Here is a 25,900-nt window from a genome sequence, read left to right as displayed (position 1 = left end):
CCTTCCTGCCTCCCCGCCTCTGCTTTCGCGCCCACCCGCCTCTGCCTTTCACTCGTCCTTACTCCGCCCGCCTCTGGCCTTTCACCCACCGCCTCACAGCCGCTGCATGCACTCAACAGACACCCGCCACACTCGACACATACCTGCCGCCACACACACCTGCTGCCTCCCGCCCCTACGCACCGACATCACTGACCCGCCGCCTCACACCCTAGCAGGACACACGCCTCACATTTTTACATCTGTTATGTCACCAAAATATACATTGTACTGTGGTGTGTTTACAATAAACCATTTTTAAACAACATTGTATTACATTTTCGTCCATCTTTCTTTTCAACATTATTATCCAACCTTTACAACAAATAGTCATCTATTGTTCCACGATTTATAAATAATACTACCTATTACGCATTTACATCCCGGGCAATGCCGGGTCTCTCAGCTAGTTCCAAATAAATGTCATAATGTGTGACTGTAGGGAGAGGATGTCCGCATTTACTATAGGTATAGGCAGACTCTGGAATAGATAGAACATCCTTGGGAGGAGGTTCATTTTCACGCTATGTATCCTCCCAATCCACAAGATGCTACCCCTCCTCCATGTCCTGAGATCCTCCCCCAACGTCTTAATCATTCTGGGGTAATTTGCTTTGTACAATGTTTTATAGTCCCTGGTGATACCCCTAAATATTTGATAGCGGAGGGTTGCCATTTGAAATTAAAATTTATGTCTATCAATGTTTCCACCTCTTTGGGTAGATTTATGTTGAGGGATTCTGATTTGGTCTGATTAATTTTAAATCCCGAAATTTGGTTGAATTTTCCCAAAATCCCAAAGGTGTTGGGCAGAGATGTGAGGGGTTTTGACAATGTTAAAATCACATCGTCCGCGTAAAGTGCCACCTTGTGTGGCTGATCTCCTACCAATATTCATGCTATGTCTGGACTGAGTCTAATATGTGCCGCTAGGGGTTGAATACAGAGGGCGAACAACAATGGGGACAGAGGGCAACCCTGTCTCGTACCGCTACGGATGTTAAACTGTTCCGAAGGGCAGCCCTGATGTCGCACCCTTGCCGTCGGGCCCTCATATAGAGCCAGTATGGCTTTTAACAGGCGTCCCCCGAACCCAAATTCCCTCAAAGTTTCTCTTAAGTAGGGCCAGTCTATCCTATCGAAGGCTTTCTCCGCGTCTAGACTTAATACCATGGACTGGATGTTTTTCTTTTTGGCTAAATTGATCAGATCTATTATCCTCCTGGTATTGTCCGCCGCCTGCCTGCCTTCGATAACCCCCACCTGATCCGTGTGGACTAACCCGGGAAGGACGCTACCCATCCTGTTTGCTATAAGTTTGGAAAAAAATTTAACATCCGAATTGATCAGTGAAATGGGCCGGTTAGTCTTGGAGTCTGCCGGATCTTTGCCAGGTTTATGGATCAGTGAGATTGAGGCCTGAAACATTTGAGTTGGGAAGGATGCCCCTGCTAAAATTTCGTTAAACAATTTTAATAAATGAGGTGCTAGTAATTTCAGGTATTTCTTGTAATATAGATTAGAGAAGCCCCGGTGCTTTAGCGGGTTTCAGTGCATTTATTACCTCTGCTAATTCTTTTTGTAACACCTCCCTTTCATCCCTGCCCAATCTGGGCAGTTTTGTCTCTTTCAGAAATGCTTTTAGCATCTCTCCATTTTTTTTGATTGCGGGTGACCTTATGTCCATCATATAGTTTTTCGTAATAAGCTTTAAACTCTTCTACTATTTTTCTAGGATTGGATGTAAGGTCGCCCCCCGTCCCCCCCCCCCGAGTTCGGATGGCGTGAATGTGATCATTTGGAAGCTTGTTTTTGAGCTTGTTGGCAAGTAAAGTATCTGTCTTGTTTGCTTTTTCGTAAAACTTACGCCTAGACCAGGCCATCTCCCTCTCCGCCTGGGAGGATAGAAGGAGATTTAGCTTTGTTTTAGTGTCCAATAATTCGTTCAGAATACGCTCTTGTTTATTGTCTTTATGGAAGTGTGAGAGGTCCGCGAGCTTCTTCTCCAACTCTCTAATCTTACTCTCTCTTTCCCTCTTGCGTTTAGCGGACAGATTCATTAAAATTCCCCTGAGGGTAGCCTTATGAGCCTCCCACAGCATGGTTTGTGCGGACACACTCCCCTCATTCTCCCTAAAATAATCCTCAATCTTTTCTCCCACCTCCCGCTCTAGATCGGGGATTTTCAATAATAGCTCATTGAGCTTCCAATTCACTCTAGGTCTGTCTAGTGGTGTTAGTATGCATCACAGCTCAATAGATGCATGGTCGGACCATGAAATATCATGTATCTCTGTGCGGGAGACTCCTGGGACCATTCTATTTGACCCAAGAAAGTAACATATCCTGCTGTATCTGCTGTGGGGATGTGAGAAAAAGGTGTACTCCTTCACCCCCTCATGTTGTTCCCTCCAAATGTCCAACAGCTGACATTCTCTCAACCCCCGTGTTATTGTTAGTAGGTCCTGTCTGTGGGCCGTGTTAGTCTTAGTACATCTGTCAAGATCATTATTGTCCTATTCAGGTCCCCTGCTAGAATGACGTTTCCTTTCGCTACTTTGTGAGGTTTATTGAAAAAGTGGTTGAAGAAGTCCGCCGCCTGTTCGCTGCCAACGTGTTGAGGTGACCCCGAATGGATCCAGTCACTATTATGTACCTCCCATCTTTGTCTGTGTGTGTTCTGTCTGTTACTAGAGGTACTCTGTAATGCACCAGAATGGCTACTCCACGTTTTTTTAATCGGCGCTGATGCCAAAAAGCTCAATCTGACGTCTTTATCTAAACATTTTGGGAAACTATTCCTAGAAAAATGTGTTTCTTGCAGAAACAAAATCCCTTTACGTTTGTAATCTCTAAATGCCAATTTTCTTTTAGTTGGACTGTTGAACCCTTTTACGTTGTGTGAGATTAACACTAATTCATTACTCATCTTTAATCCTGTGACCTCCTTTCTGATCATTTCTGCTGTTTCCTTTGTTGTCGTCTACATTCCTGGAACCACTGCCAATCTTTCCGTGACCCCTCTTTGGGTGCAGACCTGTGGGTATTGGGGAGAGGGGGGGCACAGGGTGGAAAACATAGGGGGACAAAAACACAATATAACATGCAACATTAAACATCAGTACTCGGCGCCAGATCTCCACCCCCCTGGCCTCGAGTCCATCGCCTTCGGGCTCTCCCCGTTCGTGGTGGTCTTCTTGTGTCTTCTTGCAGCTCTTGAGCTCTTTCCCACGAACTATGACCCCAAGGACTACGCCGGGAGTCCGAAGAGCCCCTCTCTCCGTACCCAGCCTTCGGCCCATAAGAACTCTGGAGCAGGTCCCTTCCCCTCAACTCCTGCCCCGCTCATGCAACTGCCTTTTAATCAAAACCGTTGTATAACTTTTGTGTTAACCCGAGCTCCTTCTTATAACTTTTATTGTCCATAACCGCGCCTATCCCTTTAGTTCTATCTTGTCCCTTCCTTAGGACTCTCCTTTCTCTCCTGTCTGACCTTCCAATTACGAGCTATCTTATGTGTCGCTTCTGCTGTATGTTACCTCCATCTCTACGGGGATTTCCCTCACTCGGCCTCTGCTCTCTCTTATTCCTCTTCGTTTCCTCCTCCCCCCTTGTCATTCAGGCTATCCGGGTGTCTTTGTAGCCTTCCGACTCTATTACTCTTCTTTTCTCCCCTAATGCTCTCCTAATCTTCCCTGATGCCCGTTACCTCCCAAGCTCTCTTTGATTTAAATTTTTCTCCTCCTGTGCTCTCGCTGTCTTTTTGTCTTTCCCTGAAGACCCATAACCTACCCTGTTTCCTACCTCCGCTCCCTTGAGACCCGTCCCTCCCCTCTGCTTCCCATCTTCCGCTCCCCCTCTTTCTCTACTTCTATAACCCCCCTACTCCCTGTCCCCCCTTCCTTTCCTTTACCGCGCCTGTACTTGCCGCATCCTATTACTCTACTTGCTGCACTTCCACTATCCTTAACCCCTCTTTCTCATGCCATGTCCCCTCTGCGACCCTTCCCCCCTTCTTCCTGTCTTCCGGTGCTCCCTGTGTGTCCTCCGTCTCTTTCGTCACTTTCTTATGTCGTCCTCCGCTCCAACTTCCGGTACACTTGCCTCCTCCAAGATGGCGCCCGCTAATTCGCCTCCAAAAGATGACGCAGTTCCGGTCCGCCGCCATCTTGGATTTCACTGCGCGCCTACACGGAGGTTCGCGCTCTCACTCCTGTTTCCCGCCAGCTTGTACCTTCCTGGTCCTGCATTTCAGCTTGGTTCCAGATGGATTCCGATTCCCACGCCATCTTCCCTGTATGACCAGGACTTCGGATCCAGGTAAGAAAAAGTCACTTTCACCGGCTTTTCATCCGGATTCGGTCCGCGACTCCTCTTTAGTCCCTCTTTAAACGGGTGGCTGCGGCCAACGTCCTGAAGCTCTGGGAACTATTCAAACTTAGTCCCAACACCTGAACTGTGAAAACTTGTATGTTCTAATAACTGGCGAGTTTAAACTTTATCTCTGGCCATAACTTAGCTTTTCTCTCCTCCTATTCCGGCAGACTTTGTGCTATTAGACCATGTGGGGTCTAGGGACGCCTCCTCGGGGCCTGCGACTGCGGGAGCTTCCCCCAGACCTAGTTTATGTAGGAAGGAGGGTCCCTCCTCCGGCTCCATCATGGTGAAGGATCTTCCATTCCGGATCCCCATCAGGCCAAAAGGAAAAGTCCACCTATACCGTTGTCTCGTAGCTTTCTGGTGATTGGAAGCAGGTTCCTTCTTCTTGCCAACGTGGCCGGTGCCAGATCTTGAAAGACCATTAGCCGGGTGCCTTCGAATTCCACCGTTGGTAAGGGTCTTGTTTTTAACAGTACAGCCTCCCTGGCCTTGTAGTGGTGCATCCTCACTATGATGTCCCGTGGCTGCTCCGATTGAAGGGGTTTAGCCCGCAAGGCTCTGTGGCACCTATCTAGCGTTAGATAATCCTTTGGGGTATCTGGGAGCACACTCTCCAGCCGCCGGTTTATAAAATCTTCACAATCCAATACTGTCTCCGGTACCCCCCTGATCCGAGTATTCTTTCTCCGGTCCTGGTTTTCAGCGTCTTCTTGTCTGTCCTTTAAATCCTTTATTTGGTCTTGTAAGTCTGCCGGTTTTTTGTCATTTCTCTTGATTGTTTTTATGGATTGGTCTACTTTTGTTTCTAGAGCTCCGGTTCTCCCCCCCAGCCCCGTGACCTCTTTTTAAAATTCCTTTATTTCTGCTCGTAGTGGTGTTCTCAAGTCTTTATAGAGCCGGGTAAAGTCACATTGTCGTACTGGCAACTGTGCCTGGCTGTCCATCTCCTCTTCCTCTCCATCCTGCTCCGTTTCTGAGCCAGTATTCGAAATGGGCGCCATTTTTGTGTCAGCGCCGGACGAACGGGCTCTCCCGAAGTACTCTGGCAGCCCCTTCCTCTTCGGCGTTTTTACTCCCCTCTTTGACATCCTGAGAACGTTATCTCTCTTAGGTGGTGTTTGGTGTTCGGGTACTCTTGTTTTCACGGTTTTTATTAACTTATATTGTAGAGCGGGGCACAGAGCCGCTAGGCTATGCTACCATGCTCTTTGCCGTCGCACATGTGCCTCCAGCCATGTGGTTTTAAGGATGTGACGTACCTCCCTTGGAGATGACGTCACATCCTTAATTTTTTTTTTTAAAAGCTTGTCACATGGTACAGCAGCCAATCGGATTGGAGCTGTACTATCTGACTCTAACATGTGACGTCACAGGGCTTATATAAGGCCTTCTCCGTCTCATTTTAGCTTAAGATGCCGCCCGAGTCAACATCTGTTTTGGATTTAACATGGGGTGCGATTGGATAACAAAGACAGAAGATTCAAGATGGAAAAAAAGAAGATAGAAGATTTCTTTACCTGATTGTCGGAGGATGCCGTCTTTGGTCGAGAGCTTCCAGATACGCCGGGATTCGGAGGGCGAAGACATCTAAAAGGTAAGAAAAATATTGAATGTATGTCATTTTAATTTTTCAGGTTTTTTAATGTCTTTTTTTATGTTTTTGATTGCCATTTGACTGCTAATGTATATCTCTGTGCCCCTTTAGGGTATAGATCAATACAGTGACAGACAATGTATTTTTTGGCAAATGCTTGTTTTGAATTAATGGTTATGTTTTCTATTTCTGTTTATTGTTTTGAGTTAATTGTTGTGTATTTTTGGTCCTGTTGATTTTTTATTTTTTTTATTTTTATGTTGCCCATTGAGTGCTATAGTGGCTTATGCCCATATTATATGGGTATGATGTACCACTGTTCCAATCAATAGGTAGAGGGTGGGGGTACTTGTCCTGGGATCCTTATGAAGCATGTACAATGTTTAGAATATAACACATATATGATATAAATGTGTGTTGCCACTCCTCATATCCCCTGTTGAGTAATAGCATGTATATTAAGGCAGTAAGTTCAAAGGCAACTGGTTAATCCGTCATAGCACCATCATGTTGCAGCATTTTACTCACGGTTACCGAGTTGAGATGATGAAAGCGAAGGGGAGGAGGAGGGAAGTATCAGCCCGCAGTTCCAGACTGTATTCCCAGCTGTTAGGAAGGTAACATGTGCAGTATGATCTTCTTCCATGGGCTGTAGGATATCCCAGCTCCGACTAAGGTTCCGTCTGCGTCAGCTGTAGCGCTGTACTAGCGACGACGTGGTGACTGGAACCGGCGGGTGAATCACCTGGACACCGCACAGCCGTGCTAACAGGTAAGCTCACTGCAGCGTCAACGAAGAGCAGGAGATTTGAAATCCATGAAGTGATCTCCAACACAGTGTGCATCCAGGTGTATCCAGGTGTATCCAGGTGCATCCAGGTGCATCCAGGTGCATGCTCAGTAATAGAACAAATCGTAAAGGAAAAAGCCGAAGCACAGCTGGCAAAAATGAACTGGTAGAATCAAAGACCAAAATTAAAAATTTATTAAATGAAAAACATATACACAAAAGTCCTGGCAGATCCTCTAACGCGTTTCACACACAGGGCGCTTTGACAAAGCACTTCTCCTCTCCTACTGCAAGAGTGTCTGGGGGTAGAGGGATTGGGTGAAGGGGGTAGTTGCCCCAAGGGTGGGTGTTTATACCTACCTGGTGGGTAGCGGGAGTGGTTAACCCCTTCATTACCATAGCGGTTCCCACCACTATGGTAGTGAAGGGGTTAACCACTCCCGCAACCTTCCCACAAGGCCTAAACACCCACCGTGGGCCAAATACCACCTTCACCCACAAGAAATCTGGCACTGGTAGTTAACCCCTTCATTGCCTTAGCAGTTATCCGCTAAGGTAATGAAGCTGCCTGTAAATGTATTTTTATTACGTAGGATAGAAGCCGGGGGTCCCCGTAGCTGGTATTAATGTGTATCAGCTCCAGAGACCCCCGGCTTCAATCCCATGCAGGAAAAATGCATTTTTTTGTCTAAGTCCTGCTCGCAGATCCCATCGCACCCCCCATGGGCTGGCGAGAAGGGATCTGTGATAAACTCGCAATCCAAGAGCTCCGATTATCTCAGCGGAGATACTATAATAGCGTGATTTCAGTACAAATGCGACGTGCAGATGTTTTGCTGTTGCGATATTTGGCCAGGAGTGAGAAATCGCCCAAAAATGCCCCCGGTGCGATTTAACCAACTCATCGGGGCTTTAAGAATAGCAAACTAGTAACATTTTGCGATAGCTGCTCAAAATCCTCAATAACTCGCTTATCGAAGCTCCCTGAATGAGGCCCTTTGTTGTTACGAGCGCTGGTATCGCCTCCGCACACCCCTCTGGCAGAGCAGGGGTTAATACATGGAACCTGTCGCATTTAATTTTCCGCCGTGGTAACTATTCCGAATAACCAGCGATTATTTGGGATATAATGGGGATTTGCAGCGCGGGGCAGAAACACGACGTGGCTCTCGCACACACAATCCTAGTGTCACATAGTATCGCAGCAGGGGCCGCCTATCACGCTCGTCTCGGTGTCACACCTGTTTATCATGTTTCCTACATGTTACACAGATGGTGAGGGGGATAACACAATATATATAACACAATATATATAACACATTCCCAAATGCACTTTACTCTCTGTATCTCCTTCCTAAGCAGACTTATCGCTCCTTGTAACGCCTCCTATTACCCCATCCTATAACTCCTCCTATTACCCCATCCTATAACTCCTCCTATTACCCCATCCTATAACGCCTCCTATTACCCCATCCTAGAACGCCTCCTATTACCCCATCCTATAACTCCTCCTATTACCCTATCCTATAACTCCTCCTATTACCCCATATAACTCCTTCTATTACCCCATCCTATAACTCCTCCTATTACCCCATCCTATAACTCCTCCTATTACCCCATCCTATAACTCCTCCTATTACCCCATATAACTCCTTCTATTACCCCATATAACTCCTTCATTTACCCCATCCTATAACTCCTCCTATTACCCCATCCTATAACTCCTCCTATTACCCCATCCTATAACTCCTCCTATTACCCCATCCTATAACTCCTCCTATTACCCCATCCTATAACTCCTCCTATTACCCCATCCTATAACTCCTCCTATTACCCTATCCTATAACTCCTCCTATTACCCCATATAACTCCTTCTATTACCCCATCCTATAACTCCTCCTATTACCCCATCCTATAACTCCTCCTATTACCCCATCCTATAACTCCTCCTATTACCCCATATAACTCCTTCTATTACCCCATATAACTCCTTCATTTACCCCATCCTATAACTCCTCCTATTACCCCATCCTATAACTCCTCCTATTACCCCATCCTATAACTCTTCCTATTACCCCATCCTATAACTCCTCCTATTACCCCATCCTATAACTCCTCCTATTACCCCATCCTATAACTCCTCCTATTACCCCATATAACTCCTCCTATTACCCCATCCTATAACTCCTCCTATTACCCCATCCTATAACTCCTCCTATTACCCCATATAACTCCTTCTATTACCCCATCCTATAACTCCTCCTATTACCCCATATAACTCCTTCTATTACCCCATCCTATAACTCCTCCTATTACCCCATCCTATAATTCCTCCTATTACCCCATCCTATAACTCCTCCTATTACCCCATATAACTCCTTCTATTACCCCATCCTATAACTCCTATTACCCCATCCTATAACTCCTCCTATTACCCCATATAACTGCTCCTATTACCCCATATAACTGCTCCCTATTACCCCATCCTATAACTCCTCCTATTACCCCATCCTATAACTCCTCCTATTACCCCATCCTATAACTCCTCCTATTACCCCATATAACTCCTTCTATTACCCCATCCTATAACTCCTCCTATTACCCCATATAACTCCTTCTATTACCCCATATAACTCCTTCATTTACCCCATCCTATAACTCCTCCTATTACCCCATCCTATAACTCCTCCTATTACCCCATCCTATAACTCCTCCTATTACCCCATCCTATAACTCCTCCTATTACCCCATCCTATAACTCCTCCTATTACCCCATCCTATAACTCCTCCTATTACCCCATATAACTCCTCCTATTACCCCATCCTATAACTCCTCCTATTACCCCATCCTATAATTCCTCCTATTACCCCATCCTATAACTCCTCCTATTACCCCATATAACTCCTTCTATTACCCCATCCTATAACTCCTATTACCCCATCCTATAACTCCTCCTATTACCCCATATAACTGCTCCTATTACCCCATATAACTGCTCCCTATAACCCCATCCTATAACTCCTCCTATTACCCCATCCTATAACTCCTCCTATTACCCTATCCTATAACTCCTCCTATAACTCCTCCTATTACCCCATATAACTCCTTCTATTACCCCATCCTATAACTCCTCCTATTACCCCATCCTATAACTCCTCCTATTACCCCATATAACTCCTTCTATTACCCCATATAACTCCTTCATTTACCCCATCCTATAACTCCTCCTATTACCCCATATAACTCCTTCTATTACCCCATATAACTTCTTCTATTACCCCATCCTATAACTCCTCCTATTACCCCATATAACTGCTCCCTATAACTCCTCCTATTACCCCATCCTATAACCCCTCCTATTACCCCATCCTATAACTCCTCCTATTACTCCATCCTATAACTCCTTCTATTACCCCATATAACTCCTTCTATTACCCCATTTAACTCCTTCTATTACACCATCCTATAACTCCTCCTATTACCCCATATAACTGCTCCCTATAACTCCTCCTATTACCCCATCCTATAACTCCTCCTATTACCCATCCTATAACTCCTCCTATTACCCCATCCTATAACTCCTCCTATTACCCCATCCTATAACTCCTCCTATTACCCCATCCTATAACTCCTCCTATTACCCCATCCTATAACGCCTCCTATTACCCCATCCTATAACTCCTTCTATTACCCCATCCTATAACTCCTCCTATTACCCCATCCTATAACTCCTCCTATTACCCCGTATAACTCCTTCTATTACCCCATCCTATAACTCCTCCTATTACCCCATCATATAACTCCTCCTATTACCCCATATAACTCCTTCTATTACCCCATCCTATAACTCCTCCTATTACCCCATATAACTCCTTCTATTACCCCATCCTATAACTCCTCCTATTACCCCATCCTATAATTCCTCCTATTACCCCATCCTATAACTCCTCCTATTACCCCATATAACTCCTTCTATTACCCCATCCTATAACTCCTATTACCCCATCCTATAACTCCTCCTATTACCCCATATAACTGCTCCTATTACCCCATATAACTGCTCCCTATAACCCCATCCTATAACTCCTCCTATTACCCCATCCTATAACTCCTCCTATTACCCCATCCTATAACTCCTCCTATTACCCCATCCTATAACTCCTCCTATTACCCCATATAACTCCTTCTATTACCCCATCCTATAACTCCTCCTATTACCCCATCCTATAACTCCTCCTATTACCCCATATAACTCCTTCTATTACCCCATCCTATAACTCCTCCTATTACCCCATATAACTCCTTCTATTACCCCATCCTATAACTCCTCCTATTACCCCATCCTATAACTCCTCCTATTACCCCATATAACTCCTTCTATTACCCCATATAACTCCTTCATTTACCCCATCCTATAACTCCTCCTATTACCCCATCCTATAACTCCTCCTATTACCCCATCCTATAACTCCTCCTATTACCCCATCCTATAACTCCTCATATTACCCCATCCTATAACTCCTCCTATTACCCCATCCTATAACTCCTCCTATTACCCCATATAACTCCTCCTATTACCCCATCCTATAACTCCTCCTATTACCCCATCCTATAACTCCTATTACCCCATATAACTCCTTCTACTACCCCATCCTATAACTCCTCCTATTACCCCATATAACTCCTTCTATTACCCCATATAACTCCTTCTATTACCCCATCCTATAACTCCTCCTATTACCCCATCCTATAATTCCTCCTATTACCCCATCCTATAACTCCTCCTATTACCCCATATAACTCCTTATATTACCCCATATAACTCCTTCTATTACCCCATCCTATAACTCCTATTACCCCATCCTATAACTCCTCCTATTACCCCATATAACTGCTCCTATTACCCCATATAACTGCTCCCTATAACTCATCCTATTACCCATCCTATAACTCCTCCTATTACCCCATCCTATAACTCCTCCTATTACCCCATATAACTCCTTCTATAACTCCTCCTATTACCCCATATAACTCCTTCTATTACCCCATATAACTTCTTCTATTACCCCATCCTATAACTCCTCCTATTACCCCATATAACTGCTCCCTATAACTCCTCCTATTACCCCATCCTATAACCCCTCCTATTACCCCATCCTATAACTCCTCCTATTACTCCATCCTATAACTCCTTCTATTACCCCATATAACTCCTTCTATTACCCCATATAACTCCTTCTATTACCCCATCCTATAACTCCTCCTATTACCCCATATAACTGCTCCCTATAACTCCTCCTATTACCCCATCCTATAACTCCTCCTATTACCCCATCCTATAACTCCTCCTATTACCCCATCCTATAACTCCTCCTATTACCCCATCCTATAACTCCTCCTATTACCCCATCCTATAACTCCTCCTATTACCCCATCCTATAACGCCTCCTATTACCCCATCCTATAACTCCTTCTATTACCCCATCCTATAACTCCTCCTATTACCCCATCCTATAACTCCTATTACCCCATATAACTCCTTCTATTACCCCATCCTATAACTCCTCCTATTACCCCATATAACTCCTTCTATTACCCCATATAACTCCTTCTATTACCCCATCCTATAACTCCTCCTATTACCCCATCCTATAATTCCTCCTATTACCCCATCCTATAACTCCTCCTATTACCCCATATAACTCCTTATATTACCCCATATAACTCCTTCTATTACCCCATCCTATAACTCCTATTACCCCATCCTATAACTCCTTCTATTACCCCATATAACTGCTCCTATTACCCCATATAACTGCTCCCTATAACTCATCCTATAACTCCTCCTATTACCCCATCCTATAACTCCTCCTATTACCCCATATAACTCCTTCTATTACCCCATCCTATAACTCCTCCTATTACCCCATATAACTCCTTCTATTACCCCATCCTATAACTCCTCCTATTACCCCATATAACTCCTCCTATTACCCCATATAACTGCTCCCTATAACTCCTCCTATTACCCCATCCTATAACCCCATCCTATAACTCCTCCTATTACTCCATCCTATAACTCCTTCTATTACCCCATATAACTCCTTCTATTACCCCATATAACTCCTTCTATTACCCCATCCTATAACTCCTCCTATTACCCCATATAACTGCTCCCTATAACTCCTCCTATTACCCCATCCTATAACTCCTCCTATTACCCCATCCTATAACTCCTCCTATTACCCCATCCTATAACTCCTCCTATTACCCCGTATAACTCCTTCTATTACCCCATCCTATAACTCCTCCTATTACCCCGTATAACTCCTTCTATTACCCCATCCTATAACTCCTCCTATTACCCCATCCTATAACTCCTCCTATTACCCTGTATAACTCCTTCTATTACCCCATCCTATAACTCCTCCTATTACCCCGTATAACTCCTTCTATTACCCCATCCTATAACTCCTCCTATTACCCCGTATAACTCCTTCTATTACCCCATCCTATAACTCCTCCTATTACACCATCCTATAACTCCTCCTATTACCCCATCCTATAACGCCTCCTATTACCCCATCCTATAACTCCTTCTATTACCCCATCCTATAACTCCTCCTATTACCCCATCCTATAACTCCTCCTATTACCCCGTATAACTCCTATTACCCCATCCTATAACTCCTCCTATTACCCCGTATAACTCCTTCTATTACCCCATCCTATAACTCCTCCTATTACACCATCCTATAACTCCTCCTATTACCCCATCCTATAACTCCTCCTATTACCCCGTATAACTCCTTCTATTACCCCATCCTATAACTCCTCCTATTACCCCGTATAACTCCTTCTATTACCCCATCCTATAACTCCTCCTATTACACCATCCTATAACTCCTCCTATTACACCATCCTATAACTCCTCCTATTACCCCATCCTATAACGCCTCCTATTACCCCATCCTATAACTCCTTCTATTACCCCATCCTATAACTCCTCCTATTACCCCATCCTATAACTCCTCCTATTACCCCGTATAACTCCTTCTATTACCCCATCCTATAACTCCTCCTATTACCCCGTATAACTCCTCCTATTACCCCATCCTATAACTCCTCCTATTACCCCATCCTATAACTCCTCCTATTACCCCATCCTATAACTACTCCTATTACCCCATATAACTCCTTCTATTACCCCATCCTATAACTCCTCCTATTACCCCATCCTATAACTACTCCTATTACCCCATATAACTCCTTCTATTACCCCATCCTATAACTCCTCCTATTACCCCATCCTATAACTCCTCCTATTACCCCGTATAACTCCTCCTATTACCCCATCCTATAACTCCTCCTATTACCCCATCCTATAACTCCTCCTATTACCCCATCCTATAACGCCTCCTATTACCCCATCCTATAACTCCTCCTATTACCCCATCCTATAACTCCTCCTATTACCCCATCCTATAACGCCTCCTATTACCCCATCCTATAACGCCTCCTATTACCCCATCCTATAACTCCTTCTATTACCCCATCCTATAACTACTCCTATTACCCCATCCTATAACGCCTCCTATTACCCCATCCTATAACTCCTTCTATTACCCCATCCTATAACTCCTCCTATTACCCCGTATAACCGCTCACTATTATTATATTTAGATTGCAAGCTCCTTGGACCAGGAACCCCCCCCCCTCTCCCTGTGAATAACCCGGAATAAGATAAGTAACCCCCGTTCTAGGAATGGGAACCGGGATAACGGGACACGTTAACCCCTGCGCTGCCAGGCCGCCTCGCCGAAAAAAGGGGCTGAACAGTCTCCTGTGTTACACAACGCGGCCCCTCCCCCTCCCCCTGCCCCGCCCCCTTCCTCTGCCCCTACCTCTGCCCCGCCTCTGCCCCTGCCCCGCCCCCTCTGCCCCGCCCCTCCCCCGCCCCGCCCCCTCCCCTGTATACCGGCAGCTGCAGCCCAGGGAGCGCATGCAAACACCCTGCCCGCCCCTCCCATTAGCCCCGCCCCCTCCCGTGGCCCCTCCCCCTGCCCTGCCCCAGCCAGGGAGCGTGGGCAAACACCCTGCCCGCACCTCCCACTAGCCCCGCCCCCTCCCGTGGCCCCTCCCCCAGCCCCGCCCCCTCCCGCAGGGGGATGCAGATTATTGCGATGTCTCGCGCTGCCCTCAGGTCCTGCAGCTCATCGCGCCCGCGCTGCGCGCGCCCCCGCAGAGCATCGCACGGTGAGTGTCACCCTCCGGGGCTCCCCGGGGCGGGCGCTAACATAGCGCCGGTATTAGTGACGCTCGGCGGGGGCTGCGGGATGATTGCGCTGAAGCTGCGAGCGCGGAGCCCACTGAGGTGCAAACAGGGGCCGAGCGGCAAGGCACCCGGGAGTTAGGTTACCAGTAGGGCTAATTACTGCTTTGCCAGCCGGGCACTGAGGAGTATTGGCTGAAGTTATAACTGGTGCAGTGCCTGCTGTCCGGGGGGGTGCAGTGCCTGCTGTCCGGGGGGGGGGTGCAGTGCCTGCTGTCCGGGGGGGGGGGTGCAGTGCCTGCTTTCCAAGGGGGGGGGGGTGCAGTGCCTGCTGTCTGGGGGGGGGGGGGTGCAGTGCCTGCTTTCCAAGGGGGGGGGTGCAGTGCCTGCTTTCCAAGGGGGGGGGGTGCAGTGCCGGCTGTCTGGGGGGGGGGGGGGTGCAGTGCCGGCTGTCTGGGGGGGGGGGGGTGCAGTGCCTGCTGTCTGGGGGGGGGGGGTGCAGTGCCTGCTGTCTGGGGGGGGGGGGTGCAGTGCCTGCTGTCTGGGGGGGGGGGGGGTGCAGTGCCTGCTGTCGGGGGGGGGGGGGGGGGGGCTGGAGGGCCTGCTGTCCGGGGGGGTGGGGGTGCAGTGCCTGCTTTCCAAGGGGGGGGGGGGTGCAGTGCCTGCTTTCCAATGGGGGGGGGTGCAGTGCCTGCTGTCTGGGGGGTGCAGTGCCTGCTGTCTGGGGGGGGGGTGCAGTGCCTGCTGGCTGGGGGGGGGGCACGGTGTCCGGGGGGCATGGTGTCCGGGGGGGGGGTCCAGGGGGGGGTGCCTGCTGTCCGGGGGGGGGGCACGGTGCCTGCTGTCTGGGGGGGGGGGGGCTGGGGGGGCACAGTGCCTGCTGTCGGGGGGGGGGGCTGGGGGCCTGCTGTCCGGGGGGGGCTGGGGGGGCACGGTGTCCGGGGGGGGGGGGCTGGGGGGGGCACGGTGTCCGGGGGGGGGGGGTTGTAGGAAAGAGTGGCAGGAGCCTTGAGAACAGAAATAATCCTTTGTATATCTGTATCTATACAGCGCCCACAGTGTGCACAGCACTTTACAAGAGAGAGAATAAGCAAGATCGGACACCAGGAAAGCAAATCCCTGACCGCAGAGCTTACACTCTAAGCGGTATGTTGGGAGAGTTACAGAGGCAGCAGGTGAGGGGATAAGTGCAGGAGATGCCGGCTACGATGGTTTGTCAGCGCGTGTGTGGGTGTGCGTGTGTGCGTGTGCGTATATGTGTGCGTGTGCGTATATGTGTGCGTGTGCGTGTGTGGGTGTATTTCAGCTTTTAATAAATGTGCTAAGCATTCCTCCTTCTCTGGCTGGCCGTATGCCCCCCGATCCTGATCCTTTAAAAAACGGTTCCTGTGTCGTAGTTTCCCCCCCACCTCATAAAAAGGCCCCAGGACTATGATTTTTGTCTTTAGATTAGATGCAGGTAGTGATACCTTTTAGCGGACCAGTATTAAGCGTTCTTGGTAGATAACATGGCGGCTTTCCTCCCACGTTTCCTATTCCTATGTTCTTTTCAACGCTCCGCACACCGTCATCTTATCTCACATGTATCGCACATTCATTCTGCTTCTCTCCCCGTCCGATACAAACCGCAAGAGAATCACTATTTACTGTACCAAACCCTGGGGATACCACATACAGTGCTAGGGATACCACATACAGTAATAGGTATACCACATACAGTGCTAGGGATACCACATACAGTGCTAGGGATACCACATACAGTGCTAGGGATACCACATACAGTGCTAGGGATACCACATACAGTGCTAGGGATACCACATACAGTGCTAGGGATACCACATACAGTGCTAGGGATACCACATACAGTGCTAGGGATACCACATACAGTGCTAGGGATACCACATACAGTGCTAGGGATACCACATACAGTGCTAGGGATACCACATACAGTGCTAGGGATACCACATACAGTGCTAGGGATACCACATACAGTGCTAGGGATACCACATACAGTGCTAGGGATACCACATACAGTGCTAGGGATACCACATACAGTGCTAGGGATACCACATACAGTGCTAGGGATACCACATACAGTGCTAGGGATACCACATACAGTGCTAGGGATACCACATACAGTGCTAGGGATACCACATACTAGGGATAACACATACAGTACTAGGGATACCACATACAGTACTAGGGATACCACATACAGTACTAGGGATACCACAAATTGTATTAACTAGCCAAGAGTAACACTTCTATTCAATGAAATCACCAGTTTTATATTTACACACCCACACAGCACCGCTGCTTGTTATTTACACACCCACAGAGTACCGCTGCTTGTTATTTACACACCCACAGTACCGCTGCTTGTTATTTACACACCCACACAGTACCGCTGCTTGTTATTTACACACCCACACAGTACCGCTGCTTTTTATTTACACACCCACACAGCACCGCTGCTTGTTATTTACACACCCACACAGTACCGCTGCTTGTTATTTACAAACCCACACAGTACCGCTGCTTGTTATTTACACACCCACACAGCACCGCTGCTTGTTATTTACACACCCACACAGTGCCGCTGCTTGTTATTTACACACCCACACAGTGCCGCTGCTTGTTATTTACACACCCACACAGTGCCGCTGCTTGTTATTTACACACCTACACAGCGCCGCTGCTTGTTATTTACACACCCACACAGCGCCGCTGCTTGTTATTTACACACCCACACAGTTCCGCTGCTTGTTATTTACACACACACACATTGCCGCTGCTTGTTATTTACACACCCACACAGTACCGCTGCTTGTTATTTACACACCCACACAGTACCGCTGCTTGTTATTTACACACACAGTTCCGCTGCTTGTTATTTACACACCCACACAGTGCCGCTGCTTGTTATTTACACACCCACACAGTGCCGCTGCTTGTTATTTACACACCCACACAGTGCCGCTGCTTGTTATTTACACACCCACACAGTGCCGCTGCTTGTTATTTACACACCCACACCGTGCCGCTGCTTGTTATTTACACCCACACACAGTACCGCTGCTTGTTATTTACACACCCACACACACAGTACCGCTGCTTGTTATTTACACACACACACACACAGTGCCGCTGCTTGTTATTTACACACACACACAGTGCCGCTGCTTGTTATTTACACACACACACACACACAGTGCCGCTGCTTGTTATTTACACACACACACACACAGTTCCGCTGCTTGTTATTTACGTTCTTCGCACCGTTCATACTATAATATACGCACCGTTCATACTATAATATACGCAATGTTATTATATTGTATGTTATTATATTACGATATAATAATATGCAAAGTAATAGGCAGAGCGCCATAACGAGCACGCGCAGAGCGCCATAACGAGCACGCGCAGAGCGCCATAACGAGCACGCGCAGAGCGCCATAACGAGCACGCGCAGAGCGCCATAACGAGCACGCGCAGAGCGCCATAACGAGCACGCGCAGAGCGCCATAACGAGCACGCGCAGAGCGCCATAACGAGCACGCGCAGAGCGCCATAACGAGCACGCGCAGAGCGCCATAACGAGCACGCGCAGAGCGCCATAACGAGCACGCGCAGAGCGCCATAACGAGCACGCGCAGAGCGCCATAACGAGCACGCGCAGAGCGCCATAACGAGCACGCGCAGAGCGCCATAACGAGCACGCGCAGAGCGCCATAACGAGCACGCGCAGCGCGACCTAACGAGCACGCGCAGCGCGACCTAACGAGCACGCGCAGAGCGCCCTAACGAGCACGCGCAGAGCGCCCTAACGAGCACGCGCAGAGCGCCCTAACGAGCACGCGCAGAGCGCCATAACGAGCACGCGCAGAGCGCCATAACGAGCACGCGCAGAGCGCCATAACGAGCACGCGCAGAGCGCCATAACGAGCACGCGCAGAGCGCCATAACGAGCACGCGCAGAGCGCCATAACGAGCACGCGCAGAGCGCCATAACGAGCACGCGCAGCGCGACCTAACGAGCACGCGCAGCGCGACCTAACGAGCACGCGCAGAGCGCCCTAACGAGCACGCGCAGAGCGCCCTAACGAGCACGCGCAGAGCGCCCTAACGAGCACGCGCAGAGCGCCATAACGAGCACGCGCAGAGCGCCATAACGAGCACGCGCAGAGCGCCATAACGAGCACGCGCAGAGCGCCATAACGAGCACGCGCAGAGCGACATAACGAGCACGCGCAGAGCGCCCTAACGAGCACGCGCAGAGCGCCCTAACGAGCACGCGCAGAGCGCCCTAACGAGCACGCGCAGAGCGCCCTAACGAGCACGCGCAGAGCGCCATAACGAGCACGCGCAGAGCGCCATAACGAGCACGCGCAGAGCGCCATAACGAGCACGCGCAGAGCGCCATAACGAGCACGCGCAGAGTGACATAACGAGCACGCGCAGAGCGCCATAACGAGCACGCGCAGAGCGCCATAACGAGCACGCGCAGAGCGCCATAACGAGCACGCGCAGAGTGACATAACGAGCACGCGCAGAGCGACACAACTGATGTACAGACTGTAAATGATTGTGTCACATTCTGCGTGTGTTATTCTCTGTTCCTTCACATCTATGGGCTCCGAAGTGGCACAAACACCCGGTGCATGCGCCCCGCGTCGGAGAACCGGGGCGCGATTATAAAACTGCTTCAAGGCAACATTGTGTCTGTGTGTCTGTGTGTCTGTGTGTGTCGGCCCGTGTGACTGTGTGTGTGTGTGTGGCGGCCCGTGTGACTGTGTGTGTGTGTGTGTGTGTGGCGGCCCGTGTGACTGTGTGTGTGTGTGTGGCGGCCCGTGTGACTGTGTGTGTGTGTGTGTGTGGCGGCCCGTGTGACTGTGTGTGTGGCGGCCCGTGTGACTGTGTGTGTGTGTGTGTGTGTGGCGGCCCGTGTGACTGTGTGTGTGTGTGTGTGTGTGTGTGTGTGTGTGTGTGTGTGTGTGTGTGTGTGTGTGTGTGTGTGTGTGTGTGTGGCGGCCCGTGTGACTGTGTGTGTGTGGCGGCCCGTGTGACTGCGTGTGTGTGTGTGTGTGTGTGTGTGTGTGTGTGGCGGCCCGTGTGACTGTGTGTACAATGACACTGTGTGGCGGTATGTGTGCCCGTCACGTGTGTGTGTGGCATTTAACGTGTGGTGCCTGTGTGGAGTGGCACAGGTGCCTAATTCCTGTATAACGTGGGTGCCTGTGTGGAGTGGCACAGGTGCCTAATTCCTGTATAACGTGGGTGTCTGTGTGGAGTGGCACAGGTGCCTAATTCCTGTATAACGTGGGTGCCTGTGTGGAGTGGCACAGGTGCCTAATTCCTGTATAACGTGGGTGCCTGTGTGGAGTGGCACAGGTGCCTAATTCCTGTATAACGTGGGTGTCTGTGTGGAGTGGCACAGGTGCCTAATTCCTGTATAACGTGGGTGCCTGTGTGGAGTGGCACAGGTGCCTAATTCCTGTATAACGTGGGTGTCTGTGTGGAGTGGCACAGGTGCCTAATTCCTGTATAACGTGGGTGTCTGTGCCTCTGCTGAGTAGGATAGAGTAAGACACGCCCATCCCCAGTGGCTTTTGACCTAAAGTTAGTTGAGAGCAAATTGGAACTTGGACCCCAATAGGGTCAGAATCCTGAACAGGGAGAGAGCAGGAAGAAAGAGAGAGGGGGAAGGGTGGGGGGGGGGGGGGAGAGAGCAGGAAGAAAGAGGGAGGGGAGAGCAGGAAGAAATGGAGGGGAGAGGGGAGGGGAGAGAGGAGGGGGTGAGCAGGAAGAAAGAGGGAGGGGAGAGCAGGAAGAAAGGGAGGGGAGAGAGGAGGGGGGAGAGCAGGAAGACAGAGGGAGGGGAGAGCATGAAGAAAGAGTGGAGAGGGGGGGAGAGAGGAGGGGGGGGAGAGAGGAGGGGGGAGAGAGGAGGGGGGAGAGCAGGAAGAAAGAGGGAGGGGGAGAGCAGGAAGAAAGAGAGGGGAGTGGGGGGAGGGGAGAGAGAGGAGGGGGGAGAGCAGGAAGAAAGAGAGAGAGGGGGGAGAGAGAGGGGGGGGAGAGAGAGGAGAGCAGGAAGAGGAGGGGAGAGAGGAGGAGGGGGAGGGTGTTGGGGATAGCAGGAAGAGAATCCCACAGCGTGGTGTGAAAAGTAAGCAAGGAGACCTCTGCACAGGTGTGAGGAAGAGTCATTTGGGGCCGAAGCTTTGTCCCGGGGACCGGCTGTGACATGCAGATCTCACCTGAGAAGGTAACGGCCACCTTAGGACTACAGGTGGGCAAACACGTTACACCTATTGGCGAACCGTGCGAATGTCGCCCTTTTTTGGTTCGGTGTAAACGTTTGCTGAATGCTGGACTAGCGCGGACGCTGCATGTTCAGTCAATTCCCAATTCCCATCGCTTTCCGCTTCGCCCAATTCTTTAACAATTTGGGTGCAAAGAGGGGTGGGGAGCGGTGCTGGGTGGGGAGCGGTGCTGGGTGGGGAGCGGCGCTGGGTGGGGAGCGGCGCTGGGTGGGGAGCGGCGCTGGGTGGGGAGCGGCGCTGGTCCTGCCTTCCATGTAGTAACAGAGGAGGGAGAGGGGGTATGATACCTTTTATTGGCCCAACAAGTAGTTGTGTGATATTCCGGGCTGGAAAACGGCAGGTATCCTTTACAAAAACGCAGAGGTTGCGACGCAGAACCAAGAATGAAGGAGGAGGGGGGCAGCTTGGATACAAAAATATCTTTAATAGGTCACAGGCGTGCAGACCGACATGTTTCGGGCTTACGGCGCTTTCTCAGGGTCTCTTCTGAGCTCGCCTCCGTCGGGACTTTAAATACCCTGCTTTCCCGGTCTCGGCGTCCTCACGCATCAGCTGGCATGCTGGTGCGTCATCACGCATGGTAGGAACGCATAACCAATCTAAAACAACTTTATTAACAAAATACGTGGACAAAGAGACAGGGGTTGCTAAATCCTTCCATATAACACTTTTGCTACATTTTCATTTAATAATGAAAATAAAGCAGCTACAGAAATAAACTCACTGTCTCTGGACAAATAAAAACAAAGTATCCAGAAAAGCATCGCTTCTTAGAAAGACCGCCTTTCAGCGCACAAGCCCATATTCATGTAACACAGACCAGTCGAAAAAACTGTGTGATGATTGTCAATCATTATCTAAAGAAAGAGTTATCAGATATTAATTAACTCACTTGTAAAGCAATACATATCTAAAAAGTAATAACACTCAATCAATCTGTTAATAACACAATGTAATGCTGACATGGTAGGAATTATATGCAAAATGATAAATGCAAATATATCAATCAAATTTCAAATGATCACAAACCTATTTCACATATTTTTGTATCTATCTTAAATTTTACATGTTATAAACTTATAACAAGCTTTGGCACATATTCTCTCTCTCTCTCTCTCCTCTCCTCTCTCCTCAAAATTTGTACACACGATGTTTGAAACCCATATCGCAGAGAAATGCAAAATTAACATTTCTAATGAATAAGTTAAATAAACCCAAGATTAAAAAAAAAAAAACCCAAAAAAAGGGGGAGGGGGGCAGAAATGGAACGTGGCATTATATTGCAACAAACTTGCAGCTGTGCCTCATACGTTTTGGATAAGCTTTAATATAACAGCCTCTGAAGTGGGATTAACCTTGTTTGACACCCAGTCACACTGGGAAATGTAGGATAGCTCCTAGTCGTCATTGTAAAGTGGTACAGACAAAATACCTATTCTGATCTGAGAGATTTCCCAGGACTTATTTCAGGAAAGGGCAACTTTTATCAGGGAGAAAATAGAAGCACGATACATATATTCCTGATAATTATGAGGGAATCTTCCTGATGAATAAGGGTGGTTGTTTTTATTTACTCTGTGTCCTCGGCCAATGCATTGGGCGCTAAACATGTAATCCTAAACTCGTTAAAAGATGCTGTAAATTAGGTATTCCGCGCTGCGTCCCCCTTAGCGCTACGTACAAAATATGCTGCACTTTGCTAATCAATTCCCAGTGAATCTGATCATAGTATTGATGGCTTTTCTCCTGTTATTGCAGGGTTGGTACCTCCAGATGTGTCAAGCCCAGGCTCCGACTGCCCCCCACCCATTACCCAAAGGGAAGCAATACTCCAGCTCAGTCTTCCTATACACTGACCCCTCGTTCCCTGGGAGCAGCCAGGGGGCCTCCCGCCCCCTCTTGTTGCTCCTCCCCTGGCTGGGCTCGAACCGACGTTCGTACAGGAAGTACATCCAGCTCTACTTTCAGCTGGGCTTCGACGTGCTGGTGGCAGAGAGCTCCTTGTCTCACTTCCTGTGGCCCAGGAGAGGGTTGGACTACGCTGGGCAGCTTCTGGACATCCTGATGGGAGAGGACCTCTCCTCCCGCCACCTCTACGTCCATGCCTTTTCCATAGGGGGCTACACCTTCGCCCAAATGTTGGTGTGGGCATCCAATGGTCAACAAGAGCATCGGGAGGCGCTGGGGAGGATACGCGGCCAGGTGTTTGACAGCCTTGTGGTGGGAAGCATGGAGAAGATGGCATCAGGTGAGTGTGGATAACCCTTCCATAGTAACATGGCAGGTGTAGTGTATGTTAATTCAGTGCCGGATTTGGGGATTACCTCATCATCAAATTCTTATTCCTTCATTGTTCTTCAACGGTGAAGAAGTAGCACAGGACCTTTATAAGCAGGCGAACTTGGTTCGAGCCCTGGTACCACCTCTTTGGGGAACTCACTTTAAGTCCGTGTCCCAGGTAGCACAAATAGATTGTAAGCTCTTCATACAATGTACAGCTCCTACACTATAACCTCAAATCTTTACCATGTCTCCCAAGCTGGGTGTCTCCCACCTTCCTGCCGTTACAGAGAAGGACCCTCTGCAATCATTCTGTAAGGAAAAGGAATTAGTTACAGACTTGCATGAGAAAATAATAATAGTTTGTATTTGTATAGCAGCGCTGCACATAGATTTATTCCAGAGACACAGGTCCCTGCCCCGTGGAGCTTACAATCTATGATTTTGGTGCCTGAGGCACAGGGAGATAAAGTGACTTTGCCCAAGGTCACAAGGTGCCGACCTCGGGAATGGAACCAGGTTCCCCTGCTTCTCACTCCGTGTCCTTGTTCTCAGAGTTTGTTCCTTTACTCACTGAGCTGCCCCCAATGCACTTAATTGTATTCACTCTGTCCTTTTAGTTTTGCATCTCTGCTTTGTATCCCCTACTAGAAATCAGTTTTTACGCCCGTGTGTCCTTCCTGGTGAAAGTATTTTGTAGAAGTATACATGAAATCATGGTGCATGGAGGTTGACATTGGTGCTGACTGACAAACATGAGCTGCTAATCATGCACCAACAGAATGGATTGGAACATATAATAGCTGTTGCAGGGCCTGGTTCTCTAGTTTTGCCCCTCTTTGCTGCATAGCTAATCCCCCCCCCCTTTGTGTTCCCCCAGGTGTAGCTAGCATGGTCAGCCCCCCTCTCCTGCAGCAGCTCGTTCTCCGGGGGACGTTACTCTACTTCGCCCTCCTCAAAGCTCAGACCGCGGACTACTACGAGAAAGGGATCCGCGTTTTCTGGGACACCCCCCTCACCTGCCCGGCTCTCTTCTTCTACTGCATGGACGACCCCTTGAGTGACCCCACCGCGGTGGGGCAGCTTCTGACGGACTGGGAGAGACGGGGGATAAGGGTGCAGGGCAAGAGGTGGGACAGCTCCGTGCACTCTGGGCACCTCCACAGGCACCCGCAGGAGTACACAGACACCTTGAACTGCTTCATCAGGGGTCTGCAACCCAACTCCCCCAAATGCAAACTATAGATCGGGAAGAAACTCGTGTTTTTATCCCAACCGGAGAATAATTCAGTCTATAACCATATTATATTACTACAGAAAAGAGACAACAATACATTTTGGTGGCGACCGATGAAATGTTTCTTGGTTGCAATAAAATCAATCACACAAACTAATTGTGGAATGGAATCCAACAGCCGAGCGAGATGCTCACTACTCTTGTACAAGGAAACACCCAAAACCTGGAACCTCCCTGATGGAACATGCAGAGGAAGGAAGAACGACGATTCCAAGCTACTACAGGCAACAAGCGGGATCGTGGAACGAATTCCCAGCCACGGCGGGAAGCAGTGCGAAACGCGCGAGTATTTACAAGTAATTGTAAAGGTAACGAGACTGAATTTAAACTGTCTGTACTAGAGGTTTGTCTAGGGCAGGAGTGGCCAACTCGTCCTCAAGGGCCACGAACAGGTGAGGTTTTTAGGTTACCCTGCTTCAGCACAGGTGGCTCAATCATTGACTGAACCACCTGTGCTGAAGCAGGGATATCCTGAAAACCTGATCTGTTGGTAGCCCTTCTGGACTGGAGTTGGCCACTCCAGGACGATGAGATGGGACCAGCAAAGCAATGTATAGCCAGGGGATAAGGGGCCGAAAATATTGATTTAGTTTATTGGTAATATCAGATTAAAGACTAAAGGCGTCACACATAGTGGGGTCAAAAAGACAGAGTTTTGTTTAAAACCAAAAAAGTTGATAAAATATTTTTAAGAAATCACTGTTTCCTGTGTACATTTGAGTACATTTCTATTTTCTTCTAATATACTGGGTGAGTGTTGCTCTTCCCCTTTATCTCTTTGGCTAATAGCAGAAGGCTTAAGAAAAATATAAGGTGTGGATGAACTGTATGTATGTATGTATGTATGTATGTATGTATGTATGTATGTATACATACGGGGTTACAGTCTGAATACAAAAGATCAGGTTCTAATAAAGCTTG

General features: G+C 48.6%; 1 protein-coding gene across 4 annotated transcripts; it reads left to right on the top strand.

Annotated features, from left to right (window-relative positions):
• The first annotated feature begins 14,946 nt into the window (after positions 1-14,946).
• Positions 14,947-25,673, top strand: LOC142486009 (transmembrane protein 53-like). Of its 4 annotated transcripts, none has more exons than XM_075584672.1 (4): positions 14,947-15,060; positions 16,127-16,251; positions 23,176-23,650; positions 24,563-25,673. In XM_075584672.1, the coding sequence occupies exons 1-4, from the start codon at positions 14,973-14,975 to the stop codon at positions 24,925-24,927; spliced, it is 1,053 nt and encodes a 350-aa protein (XP_075440787.1). In that variant the 5' UTR covers positions 14,947-14,972; the 3' UTR covers positions 24,928-25,673. The 4 variants fall into 4 exon arrangements, with proteins under 4 accessions (XP_075440787.1, XP_075440786.1, XP_075440789.1 ...); XM_075584671.1 differs by having other exon boundaries at positions 23,161-23,650; XM_075584674.1 differs by lacking the exons at positions 14,947-15,060; positions 16,127-16,251 and adding an exon at positions 21,215-21,344 and having other exon boundaries at positions 23,161-23,650; positions 24,563-25,672.
• Positions 25,674-25,900: the final 227 nt, after the last annotated feature.

This window comes from Ascaphus truei, unplaced genomic scaffold (assembly GCF_040206685.1).
Source record: "Ascaphus truei isolate aAscTru1 unplaced genomic scaffold, aAscTru1.hap1 HAP1_SCAFFOLD_704, whole genome shotgun sequence".
Lineage (NCBI taxonomy): Eukaryota > Metazoa > Chordata > Amphibia > Anura > Ascaphidae > Ascaphus > Ascaphus truei.
This window is presented reverse-complemented; position numbering and strand designations above follow the sequence as displayed.